Consider the following 15236-nt stretch of genomic DNA (forward strand, 5'->3'; position numbering starts at 1 on the left):
TAGCAGGCCGGGCCTACATTCAAGTCCAGGAAATACAGAGAACACCACAAAGATATTCCACAAGAAGAGCAACCCCAAGGCATATAATTATCAGATTCACCAGGGTTGAAATGAAAGAAAAAATACTAAGGGAAGCCAGAGAGAAAGGCCGGGTTACCCACAAAGGGATGCCCATCAGACTCACAGTGGATCTCTCTGCAGAAACCCTACAAGCCAGAGAGAGTGGGTGCCAATATTCAACATCCTTAAAGAAAAGAACTTTCAACCTAGAATTTCATATCCAGCCAAACCAAGCTTCATAAATGAAGGAGAAAGAAAATCCTTTATGGACAAGCAATTGCTGAGAGACCAGCAGGCCTGCCTTACAACAGCTCCTGAAAGAAGCACTAAACAAGGAAAGGAACAACTAGTACCAGCCACTCCAAAAATGTACCAAATGGTAAAGAGCATCAACACAATGAAAAAAATGTGTCAACTAACCGGCAAAACATCCAGCTAGCATCAAAATGGCAGGATCATATTCACACATAACAATATTAACCTTAAATGTAAATGGGCTAAATGCCCCAATCAAAAGGCACAAATTGGCAAATTGGATAAAAAGTCAAGACCCATTGGTGTGCTGTATTCAGGAAACCCATCTCACATGCAAGGACACACATAGGCTCAAAATAAAGGGACGGAGGAAGATTCATCAAGCAAATGGAGAGCAAAAAAAGTAGGAGTTGCAATCCTAGTCTCTGATAAAATGGACTTTGAACCAACAAAGATCAAAAGAGACAAAGAAGGGCATTACATAATGGTAAAAGGATCAATGCATCGAGAAGAGCTAACGATCCTAAATATATATGCACCCAGTACAGGAGCACCCAGGTACATAAAGCAAGTTCTTAATGACCTGTGAAGAGACTTAGACTCCCATACAATAATAGTGGGAGACTTTAGCACTACACTGTCAATATTAGACAGATCAACGAGACAGAAAATTAACAAGGATATCCAAGACTTAAACTCAGATCTGGATCAAGTGGACCTAATAGACATCTACAGAAATCTCCACCCCAAATCCACAGAATATATATTCTTCTCATCACCGTATTGCACCTACTCTAAAATTGACCACATAATTGGAAATAAATCACTCCTCAGCAAATGCAAAAGAATGGAAATCACAATAAACAGTCTCTCAGAACACAGAGCAATCAAATTAGAACTCAGAATTAAGAAACTAACTCAGAACCGCACAGCTTCATGGAAACTGAACAACTGGCTCCTGAATGTCGACTGGATAAACAATGAAATGAAGGCAGAAATAAAGATGTTCTTTGAAACCAATGAGAATGAAGACACAACGTAACAGAATCTCTGAGACACATTTAAAGCAGTGTCTAGAGGGAAATTTGTAGCAATAAATGCCCACATGAGACGTGAGGAAAGATCTAAAATTGACACCCTATCATCAAAATTGAAAGAACTAGAGGTGCAAGATCAAAAATCTCAAAAGCTAGCAGAATACAAGAAATAACTAAGATCAGAGCAGAACAGAAGTAGATAGAGACACAAATAACCCTTCAAAAAATCAATAAATCCAGGAGCTGTTTTTTTTTTTAAAAGATCAACAAAATCGACAGACGGCTAGCCAGATGAATAAAAAAAGAAAGAGGGAGAAGAATCAAATAGATGCAATAAAAAACGATAAAGTGGATATCACCACTGATTCCACAAAAATACAAACTACAATCAGAGATTACTACAGACAACTCTATGGACATAAATCAGTAAACCTGGAAGAAATGGATAAATTCCTGGACACATGCACCCTTCCAAGCCTAAGCCAGGAAGAAGTTGAAACCTTGAATAGACCAATAACAAGGGCTGAAATTGAGGCAGCAATTAATAGCCTACCAATCAAAAAAAGTCCAGGTCCATATGGGTTCACAGCTGAATTCTACCAGACATACAAAGAGGAGCTGGTAACATTCCTTCTGAAACTATTCCAAACAATACAAAAAGAGGGAATCCTTCCCAAATCATTTTATGAGACCAACATCATCCTGATACCAAAACCAGGCAGAGACTCAGCCAAAAAAGAAAACTTCAGGCCAATATCCATGATGAATATAGATACAAAAATCTTCAATAAAATACTAGCAAACCGATTGCAACAGCATATCAAAAAGCTTATCCATCACAATCAAGCAGGCTTCATCTCGGGAATGCAAGGCTGGTTCAACATACGTAAATCTATAAACGTAATCCACCACATAAACAGAACCAAAGACAAAAACCACGATTATGTCAATAGATACAGAGAAGGCCTTCAACAAAATTCAACAGCACTTCATGCTAAAAACTCTCAATACACTAGGTATCGAAGGAACATATCTCAAAACAATAAATGCTATTTACAACAAACCTACAGCCAATGTCATACTGAATGGGCAAAAACTGGAAGTGTTCTCTTTGAAATCCAGCACTAGACAAGGATGCCCTCTCTCACCACTCCTATTCAATATAATATTGGAATTTCTAGCCAGAGCAATTAGGCAAGGAAAAAGAAATGGTATTCAATTAGGAAAAGCGGAAGTCAAGTTGTCTCTATTTGCAGATGACATGATTGTATATTTAGAAGACCCCATTGTGTCAGCCCAAAATCTCCTTAAACTGATAAGCAACTTCAGCAGAGTCTCAGGATACAAAATCAATGTGCAGAAATCACAAGCATTTCTATACACCAATAACAGCCTAACAGAGAGCCAAATCATGAGCAAACTCCCATTCACAATTGCTACAAAGAGAATAAAATACCTAGGAATACAACTAACAAAGGATGTAAAGGACCTCTTCAAGGAGAACTACAAACCAGTGCTCAAGGAAATAAGAGAGGACACAAACAGATGGAGAAACATTCCATGCTCATGGTTAGGAATAATCAATATCATGAAAATGTCCATACTGCCCAAAGGAATTTATAAATTCAACACTATCCCCATCAAGCTACCAATGGCCTTTTTCACAAAACTGGAAAAAAACACCTTAAACTTCATATGGAACCAAAAGAGAGCCCACATAGCCAAGACAATCCTAATCAAAAAGAACAAAGCTGGAGGCATCACGCTACCTGACTTCAAACTATACTACAAGGCTACAGTAATCAAAACAGCATGGTACTGGTACCAAAACAGAGATATAGACCAATGCAACAGAACAGAGGCCTCAGAAGTAACGCCACACATCTACAACCATCTGATCTTTGACAAACCTGACAAAAACAAGCAATGGGGAAAGAACTCTCTGTTTAATAAATAGTGTTGGGAAAACTGGCTAACCATGTGCAGAAAGCAGAAACTGGTCCCCTTCCTGACACCTTACACTAAAATTAACTCCAGATGGATTAAAGACTTAAACATAAGACCTAACACCATGGAAACCCTAAAAGAAAACCTAGGCAAAACCATTCAGGACATAGGCTTAGGCAAAGACTTCATGACTAAAACACCAAAAGCATTGGCAACAAAAGCCAAAATAGACAAATGGGACCCAATTAAACTCCAGAACTTTTGTACAGCAAAAGAAACAATCATTAGAGTGAACCAGCAACCAACAGAATGGGAAAAATTTTTGGAATATCTGCCCATCTGACAAAGACTAATATCCAGAATCTACCAGGAACTAAAACAGATTTACAAGAAAAAAACAAACAAACCCATCCAAAAGTCAGTGAAGGATATGAACAGACACTTTTCAAAAGAAGACATATATGAGGTTAACAAAAATATGAAAAAATGCTCATCATCACTGATTATTAGAGAAATGCAAATCAAAACCACATTGAGATACCACCTCATGCCAGTTAGAATGGCGATCATTAAAAAATCTGGAGACAACAGATTCTAGAGAGGATGTGGGGAAACAGGAACACTTTTATGCTGTTGGTGGGAATGTAAACTAGTTTAACCATTGTGGAAGACAGTGTGACCTAGGACCTCTGCCTCAAGGACCTAGAATTAGAAATTCCATCTGACCCAGCAATCCCATTACTGGGTATATATACAAAGGATTATAAATCATTCTATTATAAAGACACATGCACACATATGTTCTTTGCGGCACTGTTTACAATAGCAAAGACCTGGAATCAACCCAAATGTCCATCGATGATAGACTGGACAAGGAAAATGTGGCACATATCCACCATGGAGTACTATGCAGCCGTAAAAAATGAGTTTTTGTCCTCTGTAGGGGCGTGGATGAATCCGGAAACCATAATTCTCAGCAAACTGACATAAGAACAGAAAATCAAACACCACACGTTCTCACTCATAGGCGGGTGATGAACAATGAGAACACATGGACACAGGGAGGGGATGATCACACACTGGGGTCTGTTGCAGGGGGCAAGGGATGGACAGCGGGGAGTGGGGAGGTTGGGGAGGGACAACATGGGGAGAAATGCCAGATGTAGGTGATGGAGGGATGGAGGTAGCAAACCACATTGCCACATGTGTACCTATGCAACAATCCTACATGATCTGTACATGTGCCCCAGAACCTAAAGTACAATTTTAAAAAATAGCCAACCATGTTCATATCCTTTGCCCACTTTTGGATGGGGTTGTTTTTCTCTTGCAAATTTGCTTAAGTTCTTTGTAGATTCTGGATATTCGCCCTTTGTCTGATGGGTAGATTGCAAATTTTTTTCCCATTCTGTTGGTTGCAAATTCACTCGAATGATAGTTTCTTTTGCTGTGTAGAAACTCTTTAGTTTAATTAGATCCCATGTGTCCATTTTGGCTTTTGTTGCCATTGCTTTTGGTGTTTTAGTCATGAAGTCATTGCCCATGCCTATGTCCTGAATAGTATTGCCTAGATTTTCTTCTAGGGTTTTTATGGTGTTCAGTCTTATGTTTAAATCTTCAGTCAATCTGGAGTTAATTTTTGTATAAGGTGTAAGGAAGGGATCCAGTTTCAGCTTTCTGCATATGGCTAGCCAGTTTTCCCAACACCAGTTATTAAATAGGGAATCCTTACCCCATTGCTTGTTTTGGTCAGGTTTGTCAAAGATCAGATGGCTGTAGATGTGTGGCATTATTTCCAAGGCCTCTGTTCTGTTCCATTGGTCTACATCTCTGTTTTGGTACCAGTACCTTGCTGTTTTGATTACTGTAGCCTTGTAGTATAGTTTGAAGTCAGGTAGCGTGATGCAGCTCTGTTTTTGTTTGTTTGTTTGTTTTGTTTTGTTTTTGTCTTAGCTATGCAGGCTCTTTTTTGGTTCCATATGAAGTTTAAGGTGTTTTTTTCCAATTCTATGAAGAAAGTCAATGGTAGCTTGATGGGGATAGCATTGAACCTACAAATTGTTTTGGGCATTGTGGCCATTTTCATGATATTGACTCTTCCTAACCATGAGCATGTTTTACCATCTGTTTGTGTCCTCTCTTATTTCTTTGAGCTGTGGTTTGTAGTTCTCCTTGAAGAGGTCCTTTACAATGTTTACAATGCTATAAACAAAGTCAAAAGACAACTGACAAACTGGAAAGAAATATTTGCAAAATACATCCAGAATAACAATCTTAATATATATAAATAAGTCTCAAACATTGAGAGAGGAAAAGGCAAATATCATGATAGAAAATATATTTTAGAAATGTTCAGACTTATGATAAGCAACACATATTAAAAATACACTGAGATAAAATGTCTCATTTATTAGATTGGCTAAAATTTAAAACCATGATGACAGCACATTAAATTAATGAGGTGCTTTAACACAGTCTTGTAGGAATGTAAATGGTACAACTCTTATTGAGGAAACTTGGCAATATCTAGCAAATCTACATATGTGTTTACTATTTGACCCAGAAGTCCCACTTCTAGGAATTTGAACTGAAGACATGCTTTCAACAACAGAAAAATAAAATGCACAGGGTTACTCTTCAGAGCGTTAAAAACAACCAAACTGTCCATACATAGGAGATGGTTGAATTAACTATGGTATATCCACACAATGAAGTAGCATGTAACTATAAAAATGAATGAGGAATATCTGAATTTGTATGGAGGACAGGATTCCAGCATATTTGTTAAGTTAAAAAAGAAAAGTGCAAAAGAGTATCTATAGCATGCTTTTCAAAATGTAATAAAAAAGGAGAACTAAGAAGACGAGTGTAGCGGCTCATTTGAGCAAAACTAAAGACAAACCAGAAACTACTGAAATTGAGTACCTATGGTGGGGAGGATAGAAGTGATGGAGAGAAGTGACATGTCTTTTATTGTATCTTTTTATATCAATATGACATTTGGAACTGTTAATGTTTCACTTAAGAAAAAAAAATCAAAAGCAGTGGGGGTGAAACTAAAATAGAATACAAAGAGAAACAAATTAACAGTATTTTGAATGAATAACAATCATACTGAAGAGGAAGAATAATTAATCTGAGTAACTTTTGAACACAGTGATGCTGTTTTTATGCTTTCAGGCTATAAACAAAATAAAACATTAAAAATGAGTAGATTTTACTTCCACCATGGTATAGAGTTAGCAATTTTAAACTTCTTTCTGTATTTTCTAGGATTGAGCAAATAAGTAAATATACTGTGGATCTAGGTGTCTCACTGTTGAAGATAGGAGTTACACATATGAAAATAGGGAAGGATAGAATGAACTCTATGCTAATGAACTGAAATTGGAAGAATTGCTATGAACTCATGACATATATAAATATAGATATGGGAATGGATATACATACATATAATACATATCCTTGCAGTGTCTGCTGAGGGGGTGCAGAAGCAATGATACTCCAGTGAAAATGAACACACTTAGCATCTAATCCTAGCATCCAAATGCCATTCTGTGCCAGAAAGAACCAGCATTCCTTGGAGAAATGACAAATTCCAGTGTCAGGTTTAGAAAAGTACAAGATGAGTCTAGAGCATCTTTCTTTCTTTCTATTTTTTTTTTTTTTTTGGTGCCAGAAAGTAAGGAAGTGCTCAAAGAACAAGAACAAGTCAAAATGACACAGGAACTATTTCTGAGGACTCCCACTGGCCCAATCAAGGAGAATTTGAGCATCAAAATAAATAATGGTAGTCATGAATTATGACCCACTGAGTAAATAAATAAAATTCATATTGATATAGATTGTGCTGATATAGATAAATGAATAAATAGGTAAGAAGGTAAAGCTTTTATTAACAGTAAAATGCCAATGGATGAATATAAACGCAATTATTAAATTACAAAAAACATCCTTTGACAACCATCATAGTAAACATTAAGTCAAGAAATGGTCATCAATGGCTACTAAAATTTTGGGGTAAAAATGTGATGAAAAAATGAGGAATTTACATAGTTTTAAAGTATTTCCCTACAAAATGCTTACTAATTACAAAGGGAAAAATACTGAGTCTACACTAAGAAACATGGCAGACACCATCTTAACTGAGTGATCAAAGTTACCACCATAATAGGACAATTAGACAACATATGCCTCTCCATAAGGATACAACATCCTTTTCTGGTATTCCTGTCAAATAATTAGATTCAATAATCTGAATCTATCATGGAGAAATGATAGACAAACATTGTGCGGTGTGATTCTGTCTCCTGATATTCCCATCCACATATACTGCCCTCCTACATTGAAAAGGGCTGATCTGTATAATCAATAGGATATTCTGGAGATAATATATTGTGATTTCTGAGAACAAAGGACATTGTAGCTTCTGCCTTTCTTGTTCTTGAGAAGCTAGCTGCCATGTCACAAGGACACTCAACACACAAGCATCAAGCTCTATGGAAAAATCCACGTGGTGAAGAATGAAGCATCCAGCCACGGGCCTGGTAAGTGAGCCATCTTAGATACGGATTCACCTGTCCCAGTTAACCCTTCAGATGCACCTCTAGTTGATGTCTTTTTTTTTTTTTTTTGAGACGGAGTTTCGCTCTTGTTACCCAGGCTGGAGTGCAATGGCGCGATCTCGGCTCACAACAACCTCCGTCTCCTGGGTTCAAGCAATTCTCCTGCCTCAGCCTCCCGAGTAGCTGGGACTACAGGCGTGCGCCACCATGCCCAGCTAATTTTTTTTTGTATTTTTAGTAGAGACGGTGTTTCAGCATGTTGACCAGGATGGTTGCGATCTCCTGAGAGATTCCAAGCCCGAACCGCCTCACCAACCCACAGAAACTCTGAGATCATAAATGTTTCTTCTTGCTTTACACCACTAAATTCAGGGTAATTTGTTTTTATAATAGATAATGGACTTAAAAGTCATTCTCCAAAAATAACTGCTGTATATTCTTCAAAAATGTCAAAGTCATGCAATACAAAAAAGGCTGAGGACATTTTCCCAGATTAAAGAAGTGGGGGGGAAAGACAAGATGATCAAACACAATCCATGATCCTGAAATGACTCTGGGCCAGAAAAAACAAAGGATAGCTATTATTGTTATTGTTTTTACTTTAACAGATTATTGAGATGACTGTCAAAAGTTGAATACAGATGGTAGCTTATAAAATAGCATTGTGTCTGGCAATCATTAAAAAATCAGGAAACAACAAATTTGCTGTTGTTTCTCTACATCCTGGAGAGGATGTGGAGAAATAGGAACACTTTTACACTGTTGGTGGGAGCGTAAATTAGTTCAACCATTGTGGAAGACAGAGTGGTGATTCCTCAAGGATCTAGAAATAGAAATGCTATTTGACCCAGCAATCCCATTACTGGGTATATACCCAAAGGATTATAAATCATTCTATTATAAAGACACATCCACACGTATGTTTATTGAGGCACTGTTTACAGTAGCAAAGACTTGGAACCAACCCAAATGACCATAAAAGATAGACTGGATAAGGAAAATGTGGCACATATACACCATGGAATACTACACAGCCATAAAAAAGGATGGGTTCATGTCCTTTGCAGGGAAATGGATGAAGCTGGAAACCATTATTCTCAGCAAACTGATACAAGAACAGAAAACCAAACACCGCATGTTCTCACTCATAAGTGGGTGTTGGACGATGAGAACACATGGACACAGGGAGGAGAACATCTCACACTGGGGCCTGTCAGAGGGTGGGGAGGCTAGGGGACGGATAGCAGGGGGTGGGGGATTGGGGAGGGATAAAATTAGGAGAAATAGCTAATGTAGATAACAGGGGGTGGGGGGATGGATGTAGCTAACTGCCAAGGCATGTGTATGCCTATGTAACAAACCTGCAGGCTCTGCATATGTACCCCAAAACTTAAAGTATAAAAAAAAGTAAAATAAAATAGCATTGTGTCAATGTTAAGTTCTTATTTTTGATCACTGTACTCTAGTTATAGAACAGAAAGTCCCTGCTTTTAGGAACTACACAGTGACACATTTAGAGGAGGGATAAATGCCAGATGGTTCCAAAGTAATAGTTACATTATTATAATTATATAATCACATATATGTACATGTATATGTCTATAGAGAAAGAAGAGAATGGTAAAGAAAATACAGTAAAATGCTAACATGTTAACATGCAGAGAATCTGGATGACAAGAATATGGGAATTACTTGCAGTATCCTTGAAACTTTTCTGCAGAAATTACTTCAAAATAAAAAGAACTCAATAGCAGAAGTGGCTGCTGTTCCTAAATTTCCTAAGTGAACTTACACTGTTTTTTCAAACTGGGGGATGAATCCACTAATAGGTTTTGAAATGAGTTTGGTGGATTTCTAATAGGAATTTCTAATAAGAATAGGAGAGCCTAGCCTAGGATAGCGTAACACAACATAGCACAGAAGACAAACATTGTAGATCACTAAGGGTGAGTACTATTTTGTGAAAGTTTCAAGATCTAGAAAGAGAGACAAGCGAGTGTAGTGGGTTGCGTGGTCAAAAGAGTGGGGAAGCCACCGCACCCAGAGGCAAGTCAGCCAAAGAGTGGTTCCGAGCTCCCCGCCCACCTCGTGCCGGGCCGCCCCTCTCGCCTGTCTCACCCGCTCCGGCGCCGCATCCGCCCCCAGAACGCCTGCAGGTGTGCGCGGAAAACCAGCACATGTGCGCGACACTATTTAAGGGCCCGCCTCTCCTGGCCCGCAGCTGCCTGCTGCTCCAGCCCTGCCCTCCCGGAGCTGCCAGACTCTCGTGGGTCTTGGAAAGCATCCCGCCGCGGGGGGCTGCGGCCGTGGCATGGGCGCCGCGGGCCTGCTCTGGGTTTTCTTGGCTTTCGTCGCACCGGGGGTCCTCGGTGAGCTGGGAGAGGGAGCACGGAGGTGGGGACACGTCCCGGGCAGGGACGGCTTCTGTGCCGCGATGCAAAGCGGGGGCCAAAAGCGAGACGGTGGAGGCAGCGCTCGACGCTTGTCCGCCTCTCGCCAGCTTTGAGGGACCCCTGCACTTAGCCGCCTGGTCCTGATTGTCCCCACTGGCTCCTCCGGGAGCGGGGACCTACGGCACTGGAGGCTGCGCCACAGAGGGGCGCTGTCTGGTCGGCCTGGTGCGGCGGGCGCGTGCTGGTGCTCGCGGTCTCCGGGATTCTGCAGGTGCGCACCGCGCTGGCTGAAGGTCTGCGGGCGCCGCCGCTCGCCACCGGAAACCTACCCACTGCATGGGGCACCAGATCCCCGCGTGAGGCTGTTTCTGTGCCTCCGAACTGCGCTCCTGCCCCGAAAAAGCGGCAGAGCTTCGGCTCCCTTCCCTAAATAAGAGAGTAAGACCTGGCTCCCAAGCATGGGTCTCAGATTTTCTGAACTCTGACGTGATACTGGTAAAGAGATCCTAAACGTTAACCATCTGTAGTTATTTTTATAAGTTGAGGCGTGGATTAAAATGGTTGTTTTCTTCTTGTTATTAACCTTCTTTAATAGTGTGGGCGTCCACAAAGGCCTCATTCGGCGTTTATTGTACCTTTTTTTCCTCCAGATTGGCTTGATTTTAAAGAAATATAATTTGTTAAGATTAGAGTTTCTTGGCTACAGGTTGGGTCTAAGTTTCTATATCTCCAGGGTACAGTGCATTCCTAGTTTATAAGATGTTCACTGCATGCAGACCTCAGTAACTGGGTGACTTTTGGCAAGTCATTTAGCTACCTGATCTTCAGTTTCTTCATCTGTAAAATGAAACTAGTAATAAACTGGCCTTCCACCTCACTGAGCTGCCCTGGGTACAGATGAAACTAAGCAAAGAAAGCTAGATGTTAGTCATTACTACTAAATATCAGTAATAAGCCTTCTGTATAGACTTGTCTTTATGGAGCCAGCGTTTAAGCTAACAAGCTGGGTGTCCACTTGTTTTTATGGACACCTAGCTTGTTAAGGTGTCTGGAATTTTTGCAGCTTTCGGTTTATTACAACTTACTGTTTGCTTTCCTGGCATTTTACTGTCTCCTGACCTTTAAACCTTTATCAAAACCTTTATCTTCAAATCGCTTTGCTTTTTCTACATATTAACTCCCTTTGAATGAATGCACATTCACTTTTTCTAAGAGCAGAGTGCAGTCCCTGACTTCTCACATATTTCTAAATTTCAGAGAGGATATTATCAACTGAAAATCAAATTCTTCACCAGCCCTGTCAACTCAATCATCTAGGTCACTTAACTGGAGACCTGTGAAAAACCAGGTCTACCTATCTGCCAACCTTCCAAGCTACTGTGCTTCCACTGTTTGTCCATTTATCATTCTTGTTCCAGTATTCCCATCCTAAGCATTATAATTACTTGTGTAACAACCTCATCTCTTTTAAGAGATTTTGGTTCTTATGATTGGAAAGGTTAAAGGGTGACCTATAGATCACTTTCCAATTATGAAAACAAAACTTTAAGAAATATATATTTTTTCATTACTTTAGCCCCTTGTTCTAAAATCTAAAAGGCCTCCAGTGGAAGAAAATCTAATCTATTCAGCCTTCCTAACCCTTTGGAAGGGGATCTCACTGAAGTTCGCACCCCCTAATTTCTCCTGCTCCCTGTCATGTATGCACTGCTCATCGTCTTCCCCACCTGTCTCCCATGGCGCATGTCTTGCCCACTCCCCCTGCTGACTTTCACTGCTGCTGTGTGCTCGCCACAGATCATCTCTTGGCTTTTGGCCAGTTCCTGCACTTGAGTGTGCTTAAGAAACGATTACAGTACCTTTATAAAATGTAGGTTCCTGGTTCCATGTCCCTTTCCAAAGCTTCATAGGTTTGGAGTTAGCACAGGAAAGCTGAGGTTTAACAATCACTCTGGAAGATTCTGCAGCAAATATCTATAGGGCACACTGCTATAAGCAAAGTCAATGGGAAGCAAATTTCCTTTTTAGTGTTTTCCCATCTTTTCCTTTTGTCTATTTGCATAAACAGATTCAAATTTCCTACACTTCTAGATTTTACCCAAGCCTTCACTGGCCACCTAACTTTTTCCTGTGCTGAGAAAACAAAACCATGAAACAGGAATGCTCTCATTTTCTAATCAGCTACAAACCTACCAACTTACAAACTTACTTCCCTCTGGGATCAGATCCTGTTCTCCACTGCAGAAAACCTGCTGAGGCCTTCTCATCACATTAGAATAAAATCCATGCCCCTTAGTCTCCGATCTGAGGCCTTCTCCCTCTCCCTGAAATTCTGTACACCCTGCTCACTCTCTCTGCTCCAGCCACACTGGCCTTCTCTTTATTCTTTGAGCACAGTTGCACTAGGTATTCTCTCTTTTCAAATGCTCTTCCTACAAATTATTGCCTAGCTCCTTGCCTTGCCTTGCCTAGCTCCTTCTTGACATTCAAGGCTCAGCCCCCTGTTGTGCTTCTCTGACTCTTGTCTGAAATATTCGCATCCCAGGTCCCTCTCCAATACAAAATCGTGTTCTACTTTCCACAGACGACCTCTCACCATCTGAAACCTTCTTGCTTATTTATTTACCTGTTTGTTTGTTGTTTGTTCCCTCACTAGAATACAAGTTCTATGAGTGCAAGACCTTAATCTGTCTTATTTCCTGATTTGAGTTCCTATCAATATCCTGTAACTTGGAATTCAATAATTATGAATTGAAATATTGGTATGTTACCTCCTATAACAATGAAAGAAATATCCTTTCTGCTGACAAATTCAGTTCTTCTTCCTGTTTTCATGAGCATGTTCCATTCCCTCTTGCCTTTGCAAGGACTTTACTTCTGCAGATATCTCCTGCTTTGTATCATCCATGTGCCTCTTTTTAAACAATCATCACCACTAGCATTTAAGTATACCACAGGAAATCCTTTATGAACCTTCTTACAGCCCACTGGAACTCCATTTTCCTGTCCCTCTTCTTGTCCTTCTCAGCAAAATTTCTCCTTGACTGCTTGCTCAGATTTCCTTATCTCCTTCTCCACTTCAGACAGGTTTCTTCCCTACCAGTCTCCTGAAGCTGCTTCTTGAAACGTCACTACTTACCCTTATGCTGATAAATCCAATGGTCATTTTTCTATCTTATTCTTTCTCAGTCTTTCAGCAAGAGCTAACTATTTCCTTTCTCTTCAAACTGTTTTCATTCTCATCTTCCAAACCAGGACAGTCTTACCTGTTTTTTCCATACTTCTTTGGTGATGCTTAGTCTTTTTTGTTCTATCTCTAAATATTAGAGTGTCTTGGAGCTCAGCCCTAAGCCTCTTCTGTCTTTCTTCATTTCTTCTTCCTAAAATACCTCATCTCATCTTTTAAAAATATATATACTTTAAGTTCTGGGGTACGTGTGCAGAATGTGCTCATTTGTTACACAGGTATACACGTACCATGGTGGTTTGCTGCATCCATCGCCCCATCGTCTACATTAGGTATTATTCCTAATGCTATCCTAACCCCTTACCCCCTCTTTTCCCTCCCTTAGTCCCCTCCCACCAACAGGTCCTGGTGTGTGATGTTCCCCTCCCTGTGTCCATGTGTTCTCATTGTTCAGCACCCATTTATGATGAGAACATGCAATGTTTGGTTTTTTGTTCTTGTGTCAGTTTGCTGAGAATGATGGTTTCCAGTTTCATCCATGTCCCTGCAAAGGACATGAACTCATTCTTTTTTAACCTCATCTCATTTTATCCCATGACTTTGAATATTATTTATATGTTGATGACTCATATTTATTATCTATGGTTCTAGCCTCTCTCCTGAGCTGCAGACTTGTACATCCAACTGCGTACTTGGCATCTGCATGTGGATGCCTAGGAGGTATATTAGATATACCAAGTCTGAATGGAAATGATTCTGAACACAACTCCCCACCCCAAGGCCACAACACACACACACACACACACACACAGACACACACACACACACGTTCCTTTTTCAGGCTTTCCATCCTCAGTACAAGGTAATTCCATCAATTGTGTGGCTCAAGTCAGAAGTCTAGAAGTCATGAATCCTCCCGTTTCCTCAGCCCCACATGTAAAACAACAAAAAGTCTTGCCAATTCTAAATATATATTTCTAAATATATCCACTTGCCAATTTCTAAAATATATTCACTGCTCACTCCTTTGGTCCTCATTTTTTTTTTTTTCCGGCCATAAACTGCCCTTTGCTTCTCAAAGTAGCAGTTTGACCCACTCTCCACCCAATTGCCAGACTATTCTTTTAAAAAAGTAAATCAGGCCATGTGATTCTCCTGCTTGAATTCTCTCTCAATGACTTCCACTCAGGATAATTTACACACATCTGTGGCCTAAGAAGTCCTGCATGATCCCTCCTACTGAGTGTTCTGACTTGATCATGTGCCACTCTGCTTTGCTCATTGCATCCCAGCCACACTTGCCTTCTGTCTGTCCCTGGAGCATACCAAATCCATTTCTCCTGTTAGGCCTCTGCTTAAAATACCTGTACCCAGCAATTTGCCTGGCTGCTTCCTTCTTCCTGCTTGTCCTTCAGTCACAACTTAAATGTTGCCTTTCACAGGCCTTCCTTAACCATCATAACTGAAGTTGTATGCCACCCTGTCCCATCTCCTTCCAGTGCATTACATTGTGACATATCACTCTATTTCCTGTTCAGCACCTTTTTATTTATTTCAGGGTATGTATTTACAGTCTGTCTCTTTCTGTTGCATTATAAATTCTATGAGGGTGGGAACCTTGTCTCTAATTATTACAGATACATCTCCTCTACTTAGGACTGTACCTTGGTTAATATGCCTATTGTTAAACTATATAACAAACAGAAAGACTCTCTAAAAGAAAAAGGTATTTGTTTGGGAATAGAACATTGCAATGGGAATATGTGTGAGATCCTGAACTGTGTGTATATTC

At 40.1% G+C, this 15236-nt stretch overlaps 1 protein-coding gene across 2 annotated transcripts in view; it reads left to right on the forward strand.

The window, feature by feature from the left end:
- Positions 1-9989: 9989 nt before the first annotated feature.
- Positions 9990-15236, forward strand: part of CR2 (complement C3d receptor 2) — a 36091-nt gene continuing 30844 nt past the window's right edge. For both annotated transcript variants that reach the window (XM_032289072.1, XM_032289073.1), the window contains exon 1: positions 9990-10233. In XM_032289072.1, the coding sequence (XP_032144963.1) occupies positions 10176-10233 (58 nt within the window). In that variant the 5' untranslated portion in view covers positions 9990-10175. The remainder of the gene's footprint in view (positions 10234-15236) is intronic.

This window comes from Sapajus apella, unplaced genomic scaffold (genome assembly GCF_009761245.1).
Source record: "Sapajus apella isolate SASKATOON/1434 unplaced genomic scaffold, GSC_monkey_1.0 scaffold22, whole genome shotgun sequence".
Lineage (NCBI taxonomy): Eukaryota > Metazoa > Chordata > Mammalia > Primates > Cebidae > Sapajus > Sapajus apella.